The sequence below is a fragment of the Chelmon rostratus genome, chromosome 12 (assembly GCF_017976325.1).
Source record: "Chelmon rostratus isolate fCheRos1 chromosome 12, fCheRos1.pri, whole genome shotgun sequence".
NCBI classification, from domain to species: Eukaryota; Metazoa; Chordata; class Actinopteri; order Chaetodontiformes; family Chaetodontidae; genus Chelmon; species Chelmon rostratus.
In genome coordinates this window covers 9,964,501-9,979,925 of record NC_055669.1, presented here as the reverse complement: position 1 = coordinate 9,979,925, position 15,425 = coordinate 9,964,501, and the positions used below count along the sequence as shown (strand labels likewise).

Sequence of the window (15,425 nt, the reverse complement as noted above, 5' to 3'; positions counted from 1 at the left end):
CAGTGGAGTTAAGCTTTTTCAGTGTACATATTACAGGGAAACCAGGGAGATAGTGCACATGTATGTAAAGCGTAAGTGGGTGTGAGTATACGACCACATGCACGTATCAAAAACGTGAAAATGTGCCTGTCCTCATATTTGAGCTAGATACTAACATCAGTTAGCTAACATCATCATGCTAGCAAGCTCACAGTGACAGTGCTAGCCTGCTGATCATTCGCAGGTCAAATGTTTACCATGTTCAGCTTCTTGGTTTAGTGCGTTAGCATGTTGGTATTGCAGCTGTTTAGTCGTAAATCAAAGCAACAGAAAGTAATGGAAATGTTGGTCTGATGATGCTGAAGCATCCCCAGTTATAACAAACCCATCAAGAGGGGGACATGAATCTGTCTTCAAGATTTCATGGCAATCCATCCAAATGTCAGCTTCATGGTGGCACTAGAGGGAAAGTCAGTGGGTCACCAAGGTCATTAGGAGTATTTCTCTGGGGATCAATTTCATTTGACTACATTTACATTAAAAGCTGAGTTTAGATGTTGTGTTTCTGGTAAAATACCAAACCATTTCATCTAAAGTGCTCCTGGATGAAAAATAACTTCTATCATCTTAGCTCAGCTTTACTAAGTTGGACTGTTTTTGTTTCTTTTATTTTCTTAAAACATGGGAATATATTACATAATGTGCATCGTGAAAATGCTACAGTCCACTTGGTACATGCTGCTGCTGCTCTCTTGCTCGCTTTGCATATTGGCTGCGCTGTAAAAACACTGTTAGGTTTGCAGTTTTTTAATTGGGTCATCATCACTTTGAGCTTAATCTGCTCATGTTTACTGCAACTAACACACTCCCCGAGGAGCATCCCGACACATTTGTCCCCAAGTAATCTCAGCCAGCGCTCAAATTCATTTATATCAACAAGACTCGCACTTGTTGAAAAAAACGTTTTAATTTGTTTTTTGTTGATGTGAAACCACAAAATGCAGGAAGTAGCGGGGAAGTGCTGTTAGTGCGCGCTGGCGGTAGCTGCAGAATGTTAAGCAGCCGCCTTTGCGTTTGGAGGAAGTGATTCGCTTTGCTGTGGCAGCTGACCAGCCGAGGACAGGAGACACAGAGGCAACGCTGTGGTTTTCCTAGAGAAAGTTTGACAGATAGATCTTCATGTAGAATCAGGTGTGCATGCTTTAGTCCATGTTAGAAGACTCTCTCCTCCTAAAAGACGTGTATTTTAGAGGCCCAGAACACAGAAATAACATTTATATGTGTGATACCTGAAGCAGTTCTTTCTGGAAGCAGACTGTGAATTATTATCCTTACACTGAAGCATGGGGGGGTTTACAGATTTCATGTGATCTTACTCACTCAAGACCATAACCCTTTAAAAATAAACATTTACTTTATATTAACCATTAACGAGCTGCTTATTAGCGTGCATGTTAGCCGCATATTGGCTCTTTATTAGTCGTTATAAAGCACTTATTCTAAGCTGCTAAACATCTAAATATGCAACAACTGAAGATAGTGTATGTGTGTGTGTGTGTGTGTGTGTGTGTGTGTGTGTATGTGTGTGTGTGTGTGCGTGTGAGTGTGTGTGTGTGGCTCTTTCACTTTCCATCATTACCATTCTGTTTGTTCAGAGGATGTGTTGCCAGCTTTGGCCGCTGTAGTTTTACTGGTTACGTGTATCATAAGCTCATCGACACACAGCGGCGGTTGAACCATCACACACAAACAGAGAATATGTTGATAACGGGCAGGGATGACGAGGCTGTTTGATACGTTGAAGATAGCTGGAAGTGATGGACGGGGAAGCGAGCTCGCAGGGAGACGTTACCTCGTGTTGTCTTACGCCGTGTGAATCACGCTGCACTCCCTCCTCTAACCCACAGCAGAAGCAAAGTTTCAGAGCTCATTTGATTGTAAATTACAGTTTTATTTTATGTACAGCATTTGGATGAATAACATCATCTTTGAAATGTTTGAGTAAGTGATTTCAGGATAGGTCTTTGGCTGCAGAGGATTTAACAGTGGGGGATAAAACTGTCTGCTCCAGACACTATATACCTCTTGTCCTGGAATAGGTTGAAAGTGGTGCCAGCTCTTCTCCATGCTATTCCAAAACTTGACACAGTATATTGAGAGCCTTAAAATGCTATTGATTAGCTCCCCATTCAGCCTCTGTCTCTGTTCCCGTACTGCTGTCTTCTGCGCTTTTTCAGAATCATTGAAATATGTGCGCTGAGAATGTATCGCCACTTCCACCTATAGGAAAACAGATACCAAAACAGGAAGCGTTCTCTCAAACACTTTATTGGTTGAAAAACAAAAAAAAAGCAATGCCTTCTGCATTTTTGTCAAGCATATTTATGGGATAGATTTACAACAGAGAGAACTGTAAAGCATCATTCACTAAGCCAAAAGGTGCAGCACATTTCTGCCTGCCTTGAAGACATGACTCACTCTCTGCACGCCTTGATGACAAGATGAATGAAATTAACATACTAGTCACTTGCAATTACAATATTTAGCCCGCTGATCAAGTTTAGCCCCCTGGCAGCTATCAAAGGGCAGCTGCTGAAGTGTTGGGATGCAGGTAAAAGAGACAGGGGTGTCAAATTCAATGAGCTTCTTCCTTTGTAACTCATCCAATTCTGCCCCACTGTTTACAAATGAAAGGCCGTCCGAGAAGACGCTCAGCCCCCTTCCACCTGATGACACTGCAGTGTTTGTCAGAGGTGGTTTTCATCTCTGAGCGGACCCCAGGTTTTCCCATCGCTCCCCTGCTCTCAATATACTGGCTTTGAAGCATGCAGGATGCAGACATCTTTTTTATTCCTGCATGGTATTGTACAGACTGCTGCTCTGCATGTCATTTAAGAAGCTTGACTCCCACAGACCGCACACTTTTTTGTCACTCTGAGGGAAAAAAAAAACAAAAAAAGAACAAGTGCTCATAGTTGTTTTCTCCCCTGACTTTGAGCATGAGTAGATACTTGAGAGTGGGAACTGGAGAAGGCATGATTAGTTGATTTATGGTGTTTGATAACAATGAACTGTCTTGGAGGAGAAGGAGGTGCAGACATGTCTACCAAACCAGCCAGGGTTTTTCTTTTTGTTTTTTGTTTTTTTTGTTTTTTTGTTTTTTTTGTTTTGGCCTTCATTTGGAAAGAGAAGCTTCAGAAATTTAACGTCGGGCCCTGAGTGTTCCAGTCTGTACTTTAATCAGACGTGATTGTTCTGGTCATTTTGCGTCCACGTGCCGGATCGCCGCTGGATGGCTCGATGTTGTTAGTGATTCATGATTGGCCCAGTCAGAATACCCTTTAGAAAAGCCTTAACAAAATCCCGAGAAATTAGACTCCATCCACGTCGTCTTGTCAGAAGGATGTTAGCGAGATGTTGTCTCAAAGTGTTTAATGAATATTTGATTTTAACTCCAAAATTAAATCTTATCTGATCTCCTCCTAGACAGCCCATTGGGAATAATGAGGCGAGTTGAATGAGGGTGGGTGGATAAGGCAGATTTGCCTCTGTGATGGACTTTTGTCTTGCTGCAAAAGGTATGGGAATGTCATCATCAATCCAGCTTTGTGCAGTGTGATTTTACAGAAATATCTTTGCATATGTGCTGTGGGCCTTTGGACTGACAATTCAAGCATGGCTGTCAGCTATTTTCAGCAAACAACATGTTTGAAGTGATGATTTGCATTGCCAAACCTTTTTTTTTTTTTTTTTTTTGCGGGAGGGGCGGGTATGGCAGCGTAAAAACTGTATGGAGGAAGATTTGCAGCAAACCGTGACCAATAAGCCAATTGTTAGTTGATTTAATGCAGCTGTATGTGCATTTTTGGATGCTCTGACATTACATTTGTTGGGTTGTCACATTCAAATCAAGTCTGACCTGCGGTACTCTTTATCCGGTCACTTACGGCGACATGGCCTGCCTCTTTGTCATTCGGAACATGTCGTCTAAAACTGTCATTTCTATGCTAATATGCGGCAAGAGTAAGTGATTTGGCCTCAGATCCATTTTTCGAATGCTCCTTCATATCATTCCTTCACCAAAAGGTCAACGTTTCTATTGACAGACACTGAACATCAAACACGTGTTCAGTGGTTTTTCTCCCTCAGTTTGAAATCATTCCAACAGTCTTTTTAAGAAAGCGACACCGTTTGCTTTGTTCTGCCTTCATGTCAGTTTAAGTTTCCTGCCCATTAAACATTCTCCATTTAACTGTCTCAGGTAGAAATTACTCAAAGCAGAAGAATAGAAATAAATTATAGTGTCTCTTGCAAATCCATTGAATATACCTTCATTTTGTTTCACTCAGAATGGACTTTGATGCATTTCTTTTTTTAGCCTCTGCGCCGAACTGGCCTTTAAAAAAACAGGTGTAACGCCTTACGCCATGATTTTTTCCTCCTCCTCCTCCCTCCTCAATCTCCACCACCTCCACCTCCTCCACCCGCCACCCCCCCGTTTGGTTCACACAGCACCACGTCATTCTCCAGCATGCTCACGCTCAGGCAACTGTGCGCAGTTTTACTGACTGTGTGTATCCCACTTCTGCTTGTCTTCGCCACTTCAGGTATCATGACAAACAGGAAGTGACCAGTAACTTCCTGGGAGCCATGTGGCTCATCTCGATCACCTTCCTCTCGATTGGCTACGGGGACATGGTACCACACACGTACTGTGGGAAAGGCGTGTGTCTGCTTACAGGGATTATGGTGGGTTCCTTTGCTCTTCGCTCAGTGAAATACATAACGTCCTTACAAGACAGGCTGACTGGACCAGTTACACTGTGGCTTAGTCGTCCAAACTGACAATTTAAAGTGAACTTGACTATATTCACCTACATACATGTGCCTTGTTATTAAATATAGGCCTCTCTTACCCTTTGTTTTGCTTCTTTACTGGTTCTACTGGTTTTTATTCATGCATTTTGAAAGCTCATAAGTAAAGTGTTTTCCTGTGTCTTTGTGCGACAGGGAGCTGGTTGCACTGCGCTGGTGGTTGCAGTGGTGGCCAGGAAGCTGGAGCTGACCAAGGCTGAGAAGCACGTCCACAACTTCATGATGGACACACAACTCTGCAAACGAGTGAGTCGCCGCACGCTGCTGTGATAACAGGCCGCTGCTTTTTTACAAGAAGGCCGCCCAAGCGCTTTTAGAAAGCAAAATTCTGTCGAGACACAGACGCCTCAAGAAGTGAAGCTAAAAAGCGGCAAAATAACCCAGAAGGATTGAGAGAGTTGAAACATAAACAATGTTGTGCCGCGGAAATGCATTTTTTCTTCTCTCTAATTCCACAAATGATCTCGCAACTAATTGTATTGATCTGATGATGTCCTCCAGTTTGAGAGCCGCTTGTTTTCAGGACGTCCTCAGTTTACTGTCCTACGCTGATTCTAATCGTATTATCTTACATAATCAAAAGTGTAAACTTGTAAACTCTCCCTCAGTATCACGTCTGAGCTGCATTTTAAAAAGCCTTGACGCCACCCCTGCATGTTTACCAGCCGCGACTGTGTGGCTGGTGTTATGTTCACCATGTGAGTCTGTGTTCGTGTGTGTGTGTGTGTTTGTGTGTGTGTCATTGTGGCAAAATGTGGCCCTGGAGACACCTATTGTAGCGGTAGCAGCCATAGACGTGGTTTTTAGAACTTTGCAAGGTGTTTATATGTCTGTCTGTCTGTCAGTGGACAGAAAGTGAAGACATACAGCTGCTTGTAACTCTGGTTTAGAAAAGTGCTCCAGAAAGCTCATTTACTCACCGGCCAGTCCTTCAGCTTCCTCTGTAGTTAATTGTTTTTCACACAGTGATGTTTATCGCAGATGCCTGACGCAGCCCCTTTGGAGAAGTGACTGTACATCTCGTGTGTTTCAACCTTGCTTGGCAGGTAAAGAACACAGCTGCCAATGTACTCAGGGAAACATGGCTCATCTACAAACACACTAAGTTGGTCAAGAAGATAGATCACGCCAAGGTGCGGAAACACCAGCGCAAGTTTCTCCAAGCCATTCACCAGTAAGTCCTGCACCGCGGCGCTTTTGTCACATCTAATGTACGTATTATAACAAGTTTGACAGAAATATGTACGCCGCCAAGCACCAAAGGAATCACTTAGCATGTCCCCCGAAACAGCTGAAACACAGTATGTTATTGAAAAATAGTTATTAAGATGTTCGATCCATGTGATTGTCTTTTATTGTATTGTTAATAGCTGCATTGCTAGTGAACTGATAAAATGTAGTTGTAATGAGGATATGTGGTAGCATCACCTCTAGCGTTTGTTATGATGTCCTCTCCTAGAGTCCCATTTCCTTTGATTGTTATGCTCACACACACGCAAACTCTCACACACGCATACACATACACGAGCACACGCACTGCAATCTAGTGTAATGGTCCTTCCTCTTCCCCTCCCCGTCCCCCTCTTCCTCCGACCCCCTTTTACCCCGTGCTTACAGTGAGAAGTGTAATGGTTTCACTCGTTTCGTGAATGTTGTGGGGTTAAAACTCTGTACTGTGTTCTGTCTTTGTTTTGCTCTATCACCGCAGAGCTCAGAAGTAAGTTGAGTCTTCTATGTATCGTCCTCCTACTGTTTCCTCAACATCCTCCTCCTCCTCCTCCTCTCTCCATGTCTGCGTTTGACATGCATGAAAAAAAAGCGTTTGTTACCAAAAAAACAAAAACAAAACAAAAAAATGCTGGATGCTGAATCGTTTTTGGTTTTTTTTTGGTTTTTCTTTTACTTCAGTGTTCCATTTACTCCCCTCTCCCTCCCATCCCCCCTCGAATGGAATGAACCAAAAAAAAAAAAAAAAAAAGCATCAACATTTTGCCACCGGTGTCGATAGTGGAGGGTTGTCTGGAGAGAACGTGTGAAAGAAAAAGCATCTTGCACAGAATGAGCTTGGAGCTTCGTTGGCCTGGCCAGCGGTTCATAATCATCTATGATGTACTGTATAATGTTGCCCATGATTAATATAGCTGCTCTGGAGGCTATATTAACCTGCATCAACAGATCTCATCCTACACTCCTGATGGTTTTGTGATGACATGAACACACACACACACACACACACACACACACAGTCATGTACTGTAGCTCCAATGAGGTTGAAATGTTTGCCTGCTTGTTGTTTTAATATTGATTTTTTTTGTTCTTCCCTTTCTGGCTTGAGATAAAATGCCAAAGCTTGCACGTGACATGGATGACATAGCACTAAAAGACGCGACACAACACAAAACTGTGCTCATTATGCGCTACGCTAAGAAGCAGCGCTTAAAGCTTTTAGCCCCTATTCTTCGACAGCCATAAGGGACGACAAAGCCGAGCAAACAGACACATGCGAGCTGAAACGGTTTCCCACAGAGATAGAGCCGTAAGCGAGCAGCCTCACTCTGCTCTGATATACTGATTTGCACATGAATAAATGCCCTTGAATGTCATCCTGTCTCATAATTTGCCGAACAGGGAAATTCTTCCTCGCACACATCCAGATGATGGCTGTGTGATGCCACCGCTAACTATGACACATTAACAGTTCTCGCGGTGCCACGATGTATTTGATTAGAGACAAAGAGGCACAACATTGAAGACATCACAAAACATGTCCGATGTTTCATTGCGCAGGTTATTTGAAATGTCTTTGTTGCCGTATGTTCAGCGGTGTCACTAGACACGTTTATTTCTGGCAAGCTTCATCTTTTATCTGTGGCATCCACACACACTACACACATCAACCCATGTACGCACCCACACACAAAGTCCGGCTCTGGACTCACGTCTCATTGTGCACAAAGTCGCTCACAGTCACTGCACGCTTACTGAATGACCAGTGTGTTCACATGAAGTCCTACCACTGAGCTGTGTGTAGCACTGACAGAGGGCATGTCATCTTTTTCCTTTTTCAGTGTCTTACTTTTGGGGTGAAAAGCAATGGGAATGTTTTGATTTCACAAATAGATTTTGGGGGTTGTCTTGTGTGGAAGCGTATTGCGCTCCTGCTGGAAAAAACTTCATGTTTTGTCAAAGGTATAATACATTTTTGGTATTATATTGAGATTTTTTTTTCCTCTTATCCAAAACCAAATTATTTTGAGGTTGTAACAAGATCATCTCTCAGTATTAAGACTGTTCGCAGCGAAAAATGCTTTGTTAAGTTAAAAAGTGCTGCTTAAAGCGTCGCACCATTATGAGAAAAAGATCTTGTTATAACAAAAGCAAAAACAAAGACCCAGATAAAACATGATAAACACAGTCTGTCTTTTTTCTGAACGAGCGCAGTATGCTTCCACAGTTTTGCATGTTTTGGTTGGTATTGCATTGACCAAGACCAGGAATGCTTGTATATATACATACATATTTATATATATACATATATATTTCTATATATATGTATACATACCCAGTAGATATGTAAAGTACATATATTTACGATGCATGCAGGCTGTCCTCTCTGTTTTCAATGTCATCAGTGAGAGAGCACGTCTGATAAAAAATGTGTTGTTCCTCCTCCTCCTTCTTTCTTCCCTATTGGCCCTCTCTGCCCCTTCATCAACCCAAACAACCTGTCTCTCTATGCTCCACTCCTGTAAACCGCCCTCCTCCCCTCTATTCCCTTATTCCCTCCGCTACTCTTCCTCGCCTCCTGCTCCCCTCTCTCCTTTGTCCACCTCCTCCTTCCCTCCTCTTCCTGTTCCCACCTCCCTGTGCCTCCGCCAGACTGCGCAGTGTGAAGATGGAGCAGAGGAAACTCAATGATCAGGCCAACACCTTAGTGGACCTGGCAAAGGTAAGTGTCCCATCTGCTGTAACTTTAAAATGGTGATAATCAATATTTTCCCATCAGTTCCCTTTTTAGCTTTTTAGCATCTTTCAATCACTAAGAGGGTGAATGCAGTCATGTTTGGGGTAACTTCGGTCCAGCAGTATAGACGTGAGCTGACCCACCAAAGCAGAGCAGAGAGGGGGTTCAAAGGGAGGTACATGGCTGCAGCCTCATTTGATGTGGATGGCATTTGCACTCCACTGTGTATTTTAAAAGCGTCTAAGGCCAACTCCTTTAATGTGTGTTTACTTGCCCTTACTCTGCTCGATGGTGAGATCCATCTGTGTACACCCTACAGCAGCTCAACGGCTCAATTTCTCTTCTTTAAGCCCCGCGAAGAAGTAACCCTTTGTTTTCTTGCTCGTTCATAAGACCGAAATCATGCAAATACAACAGAACATATATATTCTGTAACACGTTAAATAGTCTGAATACAAGAGTTACATGCAGATACCACTTTGACTCTGGCCCCACTGCGGAACAATCAGTGTCTAAATAATAGGGACACTCGTCGTTATATGAATGAGTTGTGTCAGGCATATAGGTAAAGCATTAAAGACCCTGTCTGGCTGTAAGTGGATTGGAGAGGCTGGTTGTGAAACGGCGGGAAGATAAAATCAATGCTGACTTGCAGAAAGTATACAGCTGCTCTTCACTCTGCTTCCTGTTATTATTTCCTCCTCTTCAGACTGAGTAAGTCGGATTTAGACTGTCTTTAGACTGTCTACTCATGTAATATATGATGAACTGTTACGTTCTCTGGCAATGAATACAACCTGCTTGCGGATATTAAGATGTAACAGATTTGTAATGTCTTTTATCTGCTCTCTCCCTCCTGTGTCCCACCCTCCTCCTCTTCCCTCTCTGTCCTCCTGTTCTCGCGCCTCCCCAAACACATTTACTCCCTCTCCTTCATTAGACCCAGAATGTGATGTATGACCTGGTGTCAGAGCTGCAGGAGCGCAGTGAGGAGCTGGACAAGCGCATCGGCACATTGGAGGACAAGCTGGACTCGGTGACGGGCAGCCTGCAGGCGCTGCCCTGCCTCATCTCCCAAGCCATAACCCAGCAGCAGCAGGACTTCCTGGACGGCTTTGTTCACCGCTTTCGGCCCGCCTCACTAGCCTCAGAGCGCTCTGAACGTTCGGAGCGATCGTGGACTTCCACCGCCCGTAGGCGGCGCTCTCCCTCCACAGCACCACACACCTCCTCTGATAGCGGATAACCTTGACAAACCTTCTGCAATCACCTTCGAGCCCCACCTCTCCCGAACCACCTCGCCACCTCATTCCGTCCCATCCAAAGCTGTCCGTGTAACCGATGGCGAGTCCGCGTTTGGACTAATAATGAACCCATATCCTGGCCCCTGACCTGATCCTTGCCCTTATCCTCTCCCTCCCACCCAACATCAAATCCAAAAACCAATTCCTCTGTGACTGAGCCTCTCAGCACAGGACTGGATCAGAGCTACTCCAAAAGAGCAAAGCAAAGCAAACAGACTTAAATCGAGAAAAAACACAAATGCATCCAAAAAAAGAAAAAGAGAAAAAAAAATTTAAAAATGACTGAAAAACCGAGATAAAGTAGAGATATGGTTTATGTTTTAGCCATTGTATGGCTGTTCAAGTTAGCTTTTTTGTAAAAGCCCTTGTATAGTTAAAAAATGACTGAGTTCAGGGTCGCTGGGGTGAGAGCTGGCTATCACACCGGAGAGTCCTTAACCACGAGGGGGGAAGTTGGTCTGTGGAGCCGAGGGCACCCGCTGGCCCTCCGAGGCCATGGAGGACATCCGTCCACACATCCGTCCGTCTGTCTGTTTGTACGGTGAGGAGAACGAGACAAACCATTGGATTTCCCTTTCAAAAGACTAGTGTCATGGATTCTTTCCCATAGGTTAGGGTGACAGCTTTAGAAGAGGCTGCGAAGGCTCTGACTTCAGGTCAGTGTTTGAAGATGTGCTTCAGGGGGAGGGGAGACTGTCACACAGAAGAAGAGCAAAGGGGATGCATATGGCGTTACTACTGGGTAGGAAAAATTTACACAGTTGCCAACTTCAAGGTTTCAGCTTCCTTGTTCTTACCAAGGGAAAATGAGAGCGACTATCTTTTTTAGTTACATATTGACATGTGATTTTTCAGTGCCTGAATGTATAAATAGTAGAGGGTTATTTAATTACTAATTTCAGAGCTTTTTTACGATGTTAACAGTCTGAATACAGCATTGCATTCCTTTTTCAGATACATTCCTCTCCAAAAATTTAAAGAAAATGTCTTAATGTAATGCATAACATTGCCTCCATTACACAGCAACTCTAAATGTTTTGAAAACCTCTCTTTCTTTCTATTTCTACTAACACCGCGAGAAATGAAAAAGTGCAGGGAGCAAGCAAGAGCGAGACCGACTGAGAGAATATTTACGAGTGTGTTTGTCAGAGTTCACTTTTAGCTCAATGCTGCGCACTCATACACACAACAATGAAATAAGTAGTAATCTACCTTTCTCACTACCACGAATTAGAGCTTCCTGTGGTCTTCAGATAATGGCATGGCTTGAGGTCTGCTGGTATACGCGGCCACACAGGCACACATCACTGGTCAAACTGAAAAACCAACCCTGCCCCTTTGCATGGTTCTCTGCAAAAATGACAATGGAGCACGGTCCTCCTCGGATGGCTTGATGGTTTTACATGATTTAGATTTAATCTGTTTACTTTTTGGTTGTTTGTTTGCTTTCTTTCTTTTATTTTTTACTAAAACTTTTTTTTTATAGGATAACAGGGTTTTTAGAGTTGCAGAACCTAGAGAGTTGCAGTAATGTGATTCTGTGATGCATTCCCTGGTTAAAATATGCGGTGAGGAGAAATCGCTATTACAAAAGAATCAAATAAAAGTGCTGGAGAAACTTTGATGAATTAGTCCCTCTGCAAGTTTAACACAATAGTTCGACGTGTTGGGAAATACGCTCATCTGCCTTCTAGCTGAGTTTTAGCTGAGAAGAGTGACACCACCCACGTCTACAGTAAATATGGAGCCACTGCTGACAGCCGGTTGCCTTAGCTTAGCATAAAGACTGGAAACAGCTAGCCACGCTCAATCCAAAATTAACACATTATATCTTGTTTTTGGACTTTTGCAGATTTTGTTACCTTCATACAGAGCCAGGCTAGCTGTTTCCCCCTTTTTATCTGTCTTTATGCTAAGCTAAGCTAACAGCTGCTAGTGCCAGCATCATATTTACAGACAGGAGAGCGGTTTTGATCTTCTCATAAAACTCTCAGCAAGCAAAATGTCAAACTATTCCTTTATCGCTATGCTGTCAGGCCTCTGCTCTCTCTCCTAATGAAAGACTATGATGGAGGAGAAATTAGAGCATTTTTAAGGCATGGTGATGACTTGTAGATTTTTGATTTGAAGAGAAATATTTTGATATTTTTTTTCCAAAGTAAATTTAAAAGGCAGATCAGGAAGTCAGCGGGTTAGCAGGCTAGCATGCTGTCCTAATGTAATTTGAATGGTACATAATCCCAAAAATCCCAAAACGATGTTAAAATCATCGTTATGGCCCCTTAAGCAAACACACATATAAGATCATTATTATTTCCTGGATCTTAATTATTTCCAAGTTGCTTCGGGCTGAATCTGGTCTGAGTCGAACCCTGTGCGACAGTGAGCGAGTCCACCGTCCACAGACCGGACGGCATCATTAAAGAACACATTCAGTTTGCTACGAGTGGAGCTTGATCACGCATGAGAATTAGCTTTATTCCTTTCAACTTGAGTTGATAAAGCATGACTCTTTACTGCCCCCACCTTGAGCCACTTTTCGTTCAGTGCTACACTCCACCCTTCCACTATGAAGGGGCGCGTCATGCCGTTACAGTCTCTGTTTCAATCGGTGTCGTCCAATGAGTCAGAGCAGCTAATGGAAGAGTATCTGCTCGACTGTGACCTCACCTGCCTTTTCGTATCTGAGGTTTCCACCTCCTCATTACATCGGAGGTTGAGCCTCGCGTTTGTCATCTGTCATCATTAAGAGCATCAGCCCCCCCCGACACACACACACACACACATGCGAAGAGGCTTCCCAAATGGCCCGCAGCGAAGACCTTTGAGTGGCTGGAATGAAAAACAAAAAGGCAGAAAGAAAGGAAGAAGCAGGGGAAGCCCCAGGTCATGTTCCATGTTGCACTCAGTGTGTAATATTCAGTTACATCGGGAGGGATCACAGATGCTGGAGTGTCTTCTCCAGAGAGACGTGACTGTCCTGGTGCTAAGGACGCCGTCCTTCATCAGGCAGCAGGATAGAGGGAGAGAGTAGATTAAAAAGAAAGAAAAGACGAACATGAGAGCAATTGCTCATTAACTGACAGATGTCCGTTTTGGCCCAGGGGGGTGGGGGCGGCAAGAGTGGGTGTCCTGTAAATATGACCTCATTGTAGATGTCGCCAAGTAAACGGGACAAATGGAACTGCAGGGGTAAAGGTAGCTGGGTGCAATGCACAGCATGTTGCGAGCATGCAGTAGAAAAACAATATCTAGAGAGGATTCGAAGGGTTTGAAATTCTGGCAAATTGACGATAGCATTTTATCAATTTCACTTTATTTTCTGCTGATGGAAGGATGAGCAGGTTCTGTTGGTTTTTTTTTTGTAAAGGTTTGTTTTCTTCAGTCCTAATCCTGTCAACACCAAAGTCCAACAAAACACCATTCCGATATTTGATAGTGACCCGATTCTCTCCAGAAAATAAAAAAAATACACAGTATTTTGTAGTGAAGTGAGGGACGTTCATGATGTTATTCTGATGATGGTAGATGAGTCAAAGTGATAAACGCATCCCAGAGTCTTTTATTATCCTGAACAGTAGGCTTTCCTCATAGAGCAGGAATCAGAAAACACTTTTACTGAACAATAACAGAGTGAAAAACCCCCCAAAAGTGAAGAAATGTAACCCAATCATTGTTCTGTGTACACTGCCACATGATGCATAATGTACGTAGTAGCACTGGAATAAATCAACTTTTAATGGATGGCAAATGGGTTTAACATGTCCTCTGTATACTGTTCGCTGTCCCTTTTTGCAGGTGAACTTTTGTCCTGGCAAGGAGAGACACCAAGGTCAAATCATTAAAGACTATCTTCAGCTATGACCGTAACTCTCTTCTCCTTTCTTTGAGGGGGCGGCTGTGGACGAGTCTTTACTTTCTTACGCTTTATTTTCCATTAAATCAATAAAATAACTTTCCAAACTCCTGCCAAGCATGTCCTCCGACCTGAAACGTTTTCACTCGAGGTCCACCCCAAGGAAAAGGGAAATGGCAGCAGCCTGAAGTCAGCTGTGACACTGAAAGGTGGGTTGGCACGTGTGCTGACAGATAGTAGACAGCACACGTCTCTTCCTGTAAAACGGTGAGGCAGGGACATCCTAAAACACGATTACAGGGGGATGTATTGACATAAACATAAACATCGCTCCAGAGGACACAGCTGCTGAGGCGCTGTTCCAAGGTGAACTATGGGCTGCACACAACACACACACACACACACACACACAGCCATTAATGTTCAAATAACAAGCTACTATTCATGTCCGCATGCACAAACAAGGCTCAGCCTGGTTAATTACAGCCAAACCAGGAGGGACTTGGCAGCAGACCGATATCCCGCAAGAGTGGCAGAGTCATTCACCCCGTCGTTGTTGCTATACAACCCCATAGACATGCAGCAGTGGAAACACAGAGCGCAGCTCCTCTGCTCCTCACCCTCCCATAAGAGTGCAGCATAATTAAAAGGAATATCGTTCTGATCAGTCTTTATATGATAAGGATCAGTTGTGATTTCAGAAAATGCACTAATAGATCAGACAATTGTTTCTTGTGCAAGCTGAAGAGGAAAATTGGTAAAACGATGCCCAGTTTAGCCACAGATACCCGGCTTAGTTCAAGCTCTGAGCAGGTAAGCTTTCCATTATTTCCTCCTGTAATAATGTCAGTCTCTTAATGAGCACAGCTAATTCACCCAGCTGCTACTTATTCTTGTGTTTAACTGCGAAAAGAGAAGAAAAGAGGCATCAAATTACCAGAGATCTCCCCTAGAGGGTACTGAAGATCAAGTCCATGGCGATAAAAGATGAGAGAAGGAAGCAGGTTGCAGAGGACTGAAGATGACCCTTGCACTGGGGAGGGATGGGGGGAGGAATCAGCTTGCAGGGTGCTGAGGATCATCCCAGGGTGTGAAAAGGTCCTTCGGGGACAGCTTGTGGCAGGCAGAGGAAGTCATTTATTGAATTTATTACAGGCCCCACTTTTCTCCCTGTCTGCCCTGGGAGCTAATAGCTAGCAGCTGCATTATGCTTAATGCCCTCCCTATCACTTTCAGCTAACGTGGTTTGGCATACACTTGGGCAAATCAGAGAGAATAGGAGTATTGATCTTGGTTTTTGGCCTTTTTAATGCATAATGCTGTAATGGTGGAGAGTGGGTGTGAAGGGCCTTTTCATTCCACCGAATATTTTTTTGAGTGTCATTTATTTCGGCATCAATTATGTCTCTCTTTCTATCTCTTTCCATCTGTGTCTCCTCCTCTGTTG

General features: G+C 43.6%; 1 protein-coding gene across 1 annotated transcript in view; it reads left to right on the top strand.

Moving 5' to 3' along the window:
- kcnn1a (potassium intermediate/small conductance calcium-activated channel, subfamily N, member 1a) overlaps positions 1–13,440 on the top strand; it is a 43,242-nt gene extending 29,802 nt beyond the window's left edge. Inside the window, exons 5-9 of the mRNA XM_041948703.1 lie at positions 4,587–4,728; positions 4,990–5,100; positions 5,901–6,028; positions 8,734–8,803; positions 9,759–13,440. Of these exons, the coding sequence (XP_041804637.1) occupies positions 4,587–4,728; positions 4,990–5,100; positions 5,901–6,028; positions 8,734–8,803; positions 9,759–10,064 (757 nt within the window). The 3' untranslated portion in view covers positions 10,065–13,440. The remainder of the gene's footprint in view (positions 1–4,586; positions 4,729–4,989; positions 5,101–5,900; positions 6,029–8,733; positions 8,804–9,758) is intronic.
- Positions 13,441–15,425: the final 1,985 nt, after the last annotated feature.